Genomic DNA, 10,025 nt, shown 5'->3' on the forward strand with positions numbered 1-10,025 from the left:
TCTTACAATACACACGTCTTTCTGTACTCCATATAGGTTTCATTAATAAGCCTGGTAGCAAATTCACTAGGATATTCAGACTTTGCTGCAATCAAGTCCCTGAGGACTCTGCGGGCTTTGAGACCTCTCAGAGCTCTGTCCAGATTTGAGGGCATGCGGGTGAGAAATGTTTTTTCTAAACTACACTGATATTATATATCCCTTTTACAACAAAGTTTCTGTTGACTGTATTTATGTGTGTTCCGTATTCTGAAAGACATATTGTTGTTGTTGCCAAGTTATTAAAAGATTCCCAGTGCATTTGCGATTGATATGAAGTTTAGACCAAGGATATGGGACTGTTTGATGATGATTTTACCTATGCTTGCAGAGTGGCTCTAGGGATGTACGTTGGTTGATCCACCACTTTTTGTTCAGATTGAAATATCTCAACTTTTAAATAGATTGCCGTGAAAATTCTACACCAAGATTCAGGGTGCCAGGAAGATTAATCCTAATGATTTCAACCACCTGACTTCTCCACTCGCAACGCCATGACATTCAGATTTGTGGTTTTGAGGGAATGGTCTAACCAAATGTCTTGGTCTTGGCTTGATTAATGAAAAGTTAAAATTGCATACCTACATTATTAGTCAACTATCAGATCATGAGCTAAAAAAGAACTTGCTTTCTACTGCTTTTGAATTGCCATGAATTGCTGAAAGAAATCAAAGACATGGGGTTCAGAGATCTGAAACAAGTCTAATAGACAGTGCTAACGGCCAAAACAGAATCGATCGTCTCAACAACAACCCCAAAGAGGTTAAATAGCTGAGTTTCCCTACCAGTCAGTCAACAGAACTGAAGAAGTCATCTCGACCTTAACCAAGTCCATTTGTCGTTGACACTCCTTGGTTAACTATGACCTGGAGGACTGGGAATCTTCACAGATAGACTAATAGAGAACCTCAGTGTTCAGAGAGTAACCTGTGTCTTTTTGCTCATCAGGTGGTTGTGAACGCTCTTATAGGAGCCATCCCTTCCATCATGAATGTGCTGCTGGTGTGTCTCATTTTCTGGCTCATCTTCAGCATCATGGGGGTCAACCTGTTTGCTGGCAAGTTCGGGAAGTGTGTTAACCGAACAGGCTTCATCCACAGTGTCTCTGTAGTCAACAACAAGTCAGAGTGCCTCTCTATGAATGACACCCAGTTCTACTGGACAAAAGTAAAGGTCAACTTCGACAATGTGGGACTTGGCTACCTTTCCCTTCTGCAAGTGGTGAGTTTTTTTCTGCCGCACTGTTTGGAAGTTTGTCAAATCTTTTAAACACGCTTTCTCTCATGAGGAATTAATGTGATCATAAAACATATAAGCTAGGGCAATTTTTTAATGTTTTTCTATGGATAAAGTCAATGATTCACAATGCAATGCAGTGCCCAGACAGTAACGTTGTGGATTTTTTATTAAATGATAGGCTACATTTAAAGGATGGATGGAAATAATGCATGCAGCTGTTGATTCAAGAGGAGTAAGTATGTCTATCTACACCACAGCCTACATCATTAACATGTTACAGTAACTCTCTGACTTATAAAACTATTTGGTTTCAGGTAGAGGAACAACCCATCAGAGAAATCAACCTCTACATGTATCTATACTTTGTCATCTTCATTATATTTGGCTCCTTCTTCACCCTCAATCTCTTCATCGGTGTCATTATTGACAATTTCAATCAGCAGAAAAGAAAGATGAGTATTGGCAACACTGACAGTAGGCCTGGATCACTTGGTATTTGCAAGTATTTCTGTCCCTCCACAAGATAGATGCAATGTAGCCTCTCAGTCATTAAGAATAACGTAGTCATATGTTTCAAATTTAAAATGTTTTACATATTTCATTCCCCAAGCAAAACCAAATATGACGAATACATGCAAATACTAACTGACCTAGTTTAGAAGGAAATATTTTGTATAAGCGACATTCTGTTTTTCATGATTTTTCTGTAAAAATAATGATAGGTGTTTTTGCCTATACTTAGGAGGGCAGGATATCTTCATGACGGAAGAACAGAAGAAGTACTATAATGCTATGAAGAAGTTAGGATCTAAAAAGCCTCAAAAGCCAATACCAAGGCCTGCGGTAAAATAATATATTTCTCAAATCCAACACATTTTTCAGACATTGGCATTTTATGTTGTCTTGATAACCCCCAATCCTGCATATTGTCCTGCCTGCTAACATTGTTTAAAATAGTAATAATAGCCATTTGTATTTCCCAATCCTAGAATATTCTCCAAGCCTTCTTTTTCGATCTCGTGTCTAAGCAAGCCTTCGACATCATGATCATGATGCTCATCATCGTCAACATGGTAACCATGATGGTGGAAACTGATGAGCAGTCAGAGCGCAAGGAGTCCATCCTCAACAAGATCAACCTGGTCTTCATTGTGATCTTCACCACTGAATGCCTGATCAAGATCTTTGCCCTCCGTTGTTATTTCTTCACAGTTGCATGGAACATCTTTGATTTTGTGGTGATAATTCTCTCTATTGTGGGTAAGTAGAGACACAAAACAAGAGGTACACCATTAACTATTGCCTCTGCCAAGGGCAGTAACATCTGTTGTCTATGAGCAGAATATCTTTTTTAACACATTTTATTTTTTACTTTTGCTATTTTCTCTTGGACTACTGTACACCCTTCAATGAAAGATTTCTGGCAGATGTATCCATATCCAGGTGCAGAAAAAAATCTCTAAACATTTCTAATATTCAAATTACAGATACAGAGGATTGTGCAGCCTTGACAAAGGCTTTGTAGTTAATTATTTACTTTTGTCCTTCATTCCTTTGATGTTAATTTCCGTATTATTGACTGTTACTTTATCTTATAAAAGATACACTTCTGGCTGCAATTCAACAAATTACAATGTACATAAAAGTATGTAAGCTGTATAAACTGATTTAATTAGCCACTGGGAGGAAGTGAAAGGAGTTGTAAATACAACATAGCATGTCAGCGTATAAAGTTGGAGGCAAACATGTTAGCTAATAGTTGCCTATTTACGCATTCAGTAGACATGGAGCAATGTTAGCATTTATTTGTTGTTGTATTTTTAGCCACCTGATGAATAAGTCCAGTATTCACTCTATCTTTAACTCTCAACCAACTCTCGAGGAAAATATCTAGCTCTTTAATGCTCCACTATGTTCACCAGCTAGGAGCAAACTTTGTTTGACATTTGATGCTGGGCAGTAGCAGGAGATAGCATACAGTGGGTTTATTAAAACATTGGAAATAAAATGTGCTTCCTGGTGTGGCTGGAAACAAGGTTGGTTAAAACAGTGAAAGTGAAGTGGCCGTAGAACTGAGGGAAACTACAGAGTCAGGTGAAAGTTGTTTGCGGGTTTGTCACTAAGAGCAACCCCTTTCACATCTCACACAGTTATTTGATCCATTGTCAATGTAAACCTTTTGATTAGTGCAGCTTTAAGTATGTTTAAGTGCATTATGTTGCAAGAGATAAACCTACTCTTGCCTTGTTTGTCTCATTCCAGGGATTGTTCTTGCAGACATCATTGAGAAGTACTTTGTGTCTCCGACCCTGTTTCGAGTCATAAGACTTGCAAGGATAGGACGTGTACTTCGACTTATACGTGCAGCCAAAGGAATAAGGACTCTATTGTTTGCCTTAATGATGTCCATGCCAGCACTATTTAACATTGGCCTCCTGCTTTTCCTTGTCATGTTCATCTATGCTATCTTTGGTATGGCAAACTTTGCCTATGTGAAAAAACAGGATGGGCTTGACGACATGTTTAACTTTGAAACATTTGGGAATAGTATGATCTGCCTTTTTCAGATCAGCACCTCGGCAGGTTGGGACAACCTCCTGAGTCCTATAATGGCCAGCTCCCCAGAGGAGTGTGACCTTTACTTTGTCAATACTGGCACTAACACCCGGGGAAACTGTGGAAGCCCCTCAGTGGGCATAGCTTTCTTTGTCAGTTACATAATCATTTCTTTCCTCATTGTGGTAAATATGTATATAGCTATCATTCTGGAGAACTTCAGCGTTGCCACAGAGGAGAGTACAGAGCCACTGAGCGAGGATGACTTTGAAATGTTTTATGAGGTTTGGGAGAAGTTTGATTCTGAGGCCACACAGTTCATTGAGTTTTCCATGCTGTCAATTTTTGCTGACAATTTGTCAGAGCCGCTGCGCATAGCCAAGCCCAACAGGATCGAACTGATCTCCATGGACCTTCCAATGGTAAGCGGGGATAGGATCCACTGTCTCGACATCCTGTTTGCCTTCACAAAGCGGGTCCTGGGGGAGTCGGGTGAGATGGACGCCCTCAAACAGCAAATGGAAGAGAAGTTCATGATGACCAATCCCTCCAAGATTTCCCACGAGCCCATCACTTCCACACTGCGTCGCAAACTGGAAGAGGTGTCCGCGATCATCATCCAGAGGTGTTACAGGAGGCATCTGGTGCGCCGGCAGATGAAGCAGGCATCTTACCTCTACAGACAAATAAACTACGAGACTGTAGTGGATGTGGAGAATGCTCCAGAAACGGAGGGGCTGATAGCCTCCCTAATGCAGCACTATGGACTTGTTGCGGTGGAGATTGCCCAGACAACAGAGGACACTCTACTGTCCTCACCACCATCTTATGACAGCGTGACCAGGGCAGCAAGTGACCTCTCTGAGGTTGTCGGATCAACATCCAGACACTCTGAATTCGGAGAGCCTGGTGAAAACTATGAGGAAACTTTCCTTTGAGACTCAATTGTTTTTTTCTGTTTTGTTTACAGCAGAGAACATAGCTCAAAATAACTCATGGTCAAAGAGATAAAACTTTATATAAATGAGTAGATGCCGAGGAAATATGCAATATGTTAAGTAACTCAGCTGTTTAAATTGAACAATCAAAGTTAATTTTGCAGTCCTGAACTCCAAGAGATGAAGTTAAACTTGTAATTGCTCACAACTTCTTAAAAATATACAATTGCCAGATTGAAAAAAAGAAATACCTAAATTAAACATGAATGTCATGCACCGACATGTCTTGTCATGTCTAAACCCCACATGATCTGCAAATTCTTTTCAAATATCAGTAAACACCAGTAGTAGTGACTCTTGACCCTTTTCCCTCTGACCCCCCCCCCCCCCCCCCCCCCCCCCCCCCCCTTTCCCTTGTTGGCAAAAAAGCAAATTACCAGCCTAGCTTATTGTGTCCTCTCTTATAGTACTGCAAAACATTATGTATGACAATTCCAACTGTGAAACTAAAATTAAGACGCTAGTCCAGCCTTAACAATGCAATGAGCACAAAGTGCGGAGTGACTGAGTATAAACAGCTGATTTCTAAAGAAAAATGCAAAAATCCTCCTTACAATTAACCTCTCTGGCCTACAGGGCCCTGAACATTTCTTACAGAAAACAGCATCTGAGAACAAATTGAAGCAGCTGTAAATACTAGCCTGTGTTCGTGACGATAAAAACATTTTCATGAAATGCAGCTTGTTCACATTTCTTTTGACAAAAACAATGTTCAGCTGTTTTGATACTGATATAAATTCCACTACAAGTGCTCAGAGTATTGAAACACTTTGGTCCACCAACATGCTGTCGTCATGCAGCTTATATTATACTGAACAACACAATTCCTACCCAACTAAGCTACTACACTGTAGCTAGCATGCTATATTGCTAACAAATGTTGACATGAGGAGCAATTTTGCATTCATGACTGCAGCTGCTATGAAGCTATGATTTTAACCAAAGCTAACATTTGCTTATAACATTTTTAATTACAGTTTTAACATTTTAAAATGTATAGAAAAACATAATTAATTGTGAACCAGAATTATGAATTGATAATAATTTCTAATGTTTGGGATTTATTTGTATATTTATTCCTTTGATATGCACTTTGATTAAATGAAGGTGCTTTAACTGACAGAGATGTGGTCCCTCGTTAAAATAACATTAAGTGTATTCGGATCATGACACAAATACATCAAGAAAAGCACAATTTCTTCCAACCATCCATCCGTCTTAGTCCGCTTATCCGGAGTTGGGGACCCCGAACTTCCCTTTTCCAAGCCACAATAGCCAGGTCTGACTGGGGGATCCCGAGGCGTTCCCAGGCCAGGGTGGAGATCCAATCTCTCCACCTAGTCCTGGGTCTTCCCCGTTATCTCAGTATTCACAATGTAATATGAAGAAATTTACTGAAATGGTTCTTATGTAAAAGACTACAATTGTAATAAATTTGTCAAACTTTGCACATTGCACGTTTGACTTGTATTGTTGTATTGATTACAAAGAAGAGCTGTGTGTACTAATAATCCCTGAATTATGTGCCTGATTTTGATTGTTGTCCACGCACATCTCTGAATCTCTTTAGGCCATTTCATTTTATCTGATGGACGTGGATTGGAAGAGCATGAATGCACTAAAAGCTCATTTTGTTATTAACTGTATAAAGTACTTTGAGGCTGTGTAATGTATGTAAAGCTCATTTTTAACTATTTTTTGTAATGTATTTATATTGAAAGACCATTTCAGTGACTCCCATGACAGCCATAGCAAGAAATGATCAAATTCTATAAATATACTGTGCTCATTTTTATATAAAAGACTTTCCTTGAGAGCCTGATTGTATTACATTTAGGTTTATCATTTCATGGATTGTTTTATTAAATTGTAATAAAACTCTTTTCCATCTGTGGCTTTTCCAACGCGCAGTGCAGACACATGTTTTGGCTTATTTTAAAGTATTTAGCAAGGGTAACATTTAACAATTACAGATATGGTTGTGGATTTACTGTGCTGTTCTGAAAAAGAAGCAAAGCTGTGTAGCTTCTCTCCATTTTCACATGAGGAACCAGTTAGCTGATTTGACCTCATTACAAGGCAGATGCTGTTAAATCTCTCTCTGAGTCCATGACATGTGAATAAAAAACCAGGACAGATGTGCAAAAACCTCTGCATCTTCATGGCTGTCTGTCCCAGTAAGCGTATTGCCCTTTAAAGTTTGAATTTATCTATAATGCCTCCAGAAATGCAATACAACAACATAGCTGAAACAATCTGTGCTGGATGAAATGTTAAAGAGTAGAGGCTTACACGCAAAGAAATACCACGCAGTAATGCTGCTGCATGATTTAACTCCGAGAAAATTGACTGTAGTCGTGGAAAAACAGTAATAAATAATGCGCAGCCATAAAAATAATAAAAACCAAAGAAACTAAAGCTTCTCTTTTTTGTTTGTTTTATCCATGTCTAAGACTTAGCCATAACATTATTACCAAAAAAATGTGTTATTATTTTCAGATTTCAGTGAAGAATTCGAGTTAATAGTTGAGCACTCCCACATTTTCAGTTTGGAAAAAAAATCATCAAGGGTGCCAATTTGGATTAAGCCCCAAAGAGATTTCCTCTCTCTGGTTGTCGGTGGTCAAATCCAACTCTGACCAGCTGGGATACAGGGATAATCTGTGTGTAAAAAAATCACTTGTTTTAATTACACACTCACAGACACACAAATGCATGCACTCTCTCTCTTTCTTTCTCTCTCTCTTTCACACACACACACGTACATACAGTACACATGTGGACATACATGCATTAACACAACTACCACACACACACACACACACACACACACACACACACACTATGCTTTTGCCATCCATCCTCATAATAGACAGATGCTTCCTTTGAATTTAATTTGGGTTTGTGTGTGAAGTGCCAGAAAAATGTGACTTGACTGAATGTGCCTTGGTAATTGATCTGATTTTTAAGCATTTGGACATGTGGCAGGGATTAAAGCCTCATCAGAGAGAGCAAACATTTTTAAAAAGATTAAAAAGGCACTATGTCTAATTACAATATGCACCACCACAAAGTAAAACACAGCAATGTCAACATAATGCATTACATATCATCTATATAATGTAGACAGGCTAAAGTCCACTGCAAGAGACATTCGATGAATTATATGTTTTTCTGTGTGCCATTTTTTCATTTAGTTAAACGAAGGTCATGAATTACTTTGAGTCGAGTCATCATCAGTCAATGAGGTCAATGGGAATGTAATTAATTTTTTTCAACATGATGATTTCTCTGTCAATAATTTTGTCCATCGCGGAGTGAACTTAAACTTATGTATGAAGTACTTTAAGTCAGCATTACTATTATCTAAAGACTTTATTAGTAAGAAAATTAACAGTAAACAACAAACAATTTTGCAATATTTTAAGGACAAGCAGGACTCCTTTATTTTTTGTGACTCTCTGACTTTTTTCTGACTTTTTTGACAATGCATTTTTTGGTTTACTCCTCAAAGCAGCGGGCCAGGGTTTGACTCTGACCTGGGCTCTGTGCTGCTTGTCATCCCCCTTCTCAGGTGTCCTGTCAAAATGAAAGGCTGAAAATGCCTCCAAAAAATAATCTTTAAAAAAGTTAAGATGGTGAACAAGCAAGTAGTAGCCTAACAAACAGTTGCCTTTACACAACTGAAGATCCAGAGAACATTAGTGTTCAGTTCATGTTTTAGGCCACCTGACAATTTTAAGTCCAATATTTACTGTCCTGCTCCAGATTTTTGCAGACTCAGCAAGTCAAACTTTTGCTGTTTTTGAATTTTGATCAAAGCGTTTCAAAGCTTTTCGTCATTATCACAGTTTTGACTAAACTTGAGTAATATCAGTATCTTTTATTTTTATCATGCACCTGTCTATTTTTCTCCTTTATTCTGTTTCAAAATGGATTGTTATGTACTGCTGCAGAGCTGCAACATAATGTGAACTGCTTTTCGCTATATTTCCTTTAACTCACACACTAGACCATAGCCAGAATTTAAGAAATACTAAAGTCATGAGGCCAAATGTTACACAACCAACACATTTTTTTTGACATTTTACCAGAACATGGTTCTTTTCTTTTCTTGGCCAAAAACTAAATGCATTAAAAACAACTTGTACTAAGAACTTTAAGGGCCTCGTGATGAAGACTGACATGAGAATGAAAACAGCACTTCAAAGGACCCAAACACCCACATTTCCAGATAAAATATTGAGACTTTGTCATCCACAGTGGTGGCTACAGCCCTGCTCACCGAGTTTCCCTCCACTGTGACTGATATTCGGTTTGCTGACTTGGTGTCATGGTGGCTTACACTGCCCAGATGGTCTGATGAGGTACTATCTAATTACTTTTCCCATGGTTCCTCTGTTTCTGATTAGTACTCCCAGGGCCCTCCCTGTTAGAAAGCCGTCACTGCCACCACCAGGGGATTCATGGATTTTCAGTAGTTCCAGCTGATACTTTGACTGCTGTTTACATCTAGAGTGAGACCAAAAGTCATTGAAAGTCAAAAAACCATTAGGGAGTGCCCTGGCCAAAATATTAAACAAAGCAGCCCTAAAGTAAAACAAAATAATCACAATGCTAACTAAACTGCCCAAAAGAAAATTTAAATCCTAAATGCAACTCCATATAAATACCTTTGATTAGTACAGACAAACAGGAGAAAGGAACAAAACAAAGATGGCAGCCCTCCTCTTTCTATGGGGCTTCCTGGCAAGAGAATTAAAAGGTTTTCAAGATTTAAGAAAAACATTCCAAACTATCTGGGTTGGTATAACTGCTGCAAAGGAATTGGTGGCAATGTGATGGAAGCAACCACACAATGGTATTTGTCTTTTATGGACATTGGAGATTGACTGTAGCAAAACAGGATAATGTGCAAATTAAGGCCATTTGCCTAATTTTGTCTTTGTGTTTTATGGTATGTAAGATCGTTGTTCTGCCACTGCATATGGCACAATGTTACACTTGCTGAATACTATGAAGTATGCACTGTCAATCTGGGGGGGGGCTGAATAGGTTGTATAGGGTATGTGTGTGTCCTTATGTGTAAATGTATATTTTATTTATTTTGGATATCATTGTATGTTGTCAGCATCTTTCGTATATTAGCCCATTCTTTGTGTTTTTTTGTCTTCTACACTCCAACTGATGCTG

The 10,025-nt window shown here is 38.6% G+C and overlaps 1 protein-coding gene across 5 annotated transcripts in view; it reads left to right on the forward strand.

Annotated features, from left to right (window-relative positions):
* LOC117953778 (sodium channel protein type 4 subunit alpha-like) overlaps positions 1 to 5,029 on the forward strand; it is a 37,802-nt gene extending 32,773 nt beyond the window's left edge. For 3 of the 5 annotated variants that reach the window (XM_034887094.1, XM_034887095.1, XM_034887098.1), the window contains 8 exons: positions 37 to 159; positions 988 to 1,260; positions 1,457 to 1,510; positions 1,593 to 1,730; positions 2,017 to 2,121; positions 2,268 to 2,538; positions 2,695 to 2,721; positions 3,541 to 5,029. In XM_034887094.1, the coding sequence (XP_034742985.1) occupies positions 37 to 159; positions 988 to 1,260; positions 1,457 to 1,510; positions 1,593 to 1,730; positions 2,017 to 2,121; positions 2,268 to 2,538; positions 2,695 to 2,721; positions 3,541 to 4,772 (2,223 nt within the window). In that variant the 3' untranslated portion in view covers positions 4,773 to 5,029. The remainder of the gene's footprint in view (positions 1 to 36; positions 160 to 987; positions 1,261 to 1,456; positions 1,511 to 1,592; positions 1,731 to 2,016; positions 2,122 to 2,267; positions 2,539 to 2,694; positions 2,722 to 3,540) is intronic. The other 2 variants (XM_034887096.1, XM_034887097.1) reach the window with 1 other exon arrangement.
* The last annotated feature ends 4,996 nt before the right edge of the window (positions 5,030 to 10,025 follow it).

The sequence above is a fragment of the Etheostoma cragini genome, chromosome 12 (genome assembly GCF_013103735.1).
Source record: "Etheostoma cragini isolate CJK2018 chromosome 12, CSU_Ecrag_1.0, whole genome shotgun sequence".
Taxonomy (NCBI): Eukaryota; Metazoa; Chordata; class Actinopteri; order Perciformes; family Percidae; genus Etheostoma; species Etheostoma cragini.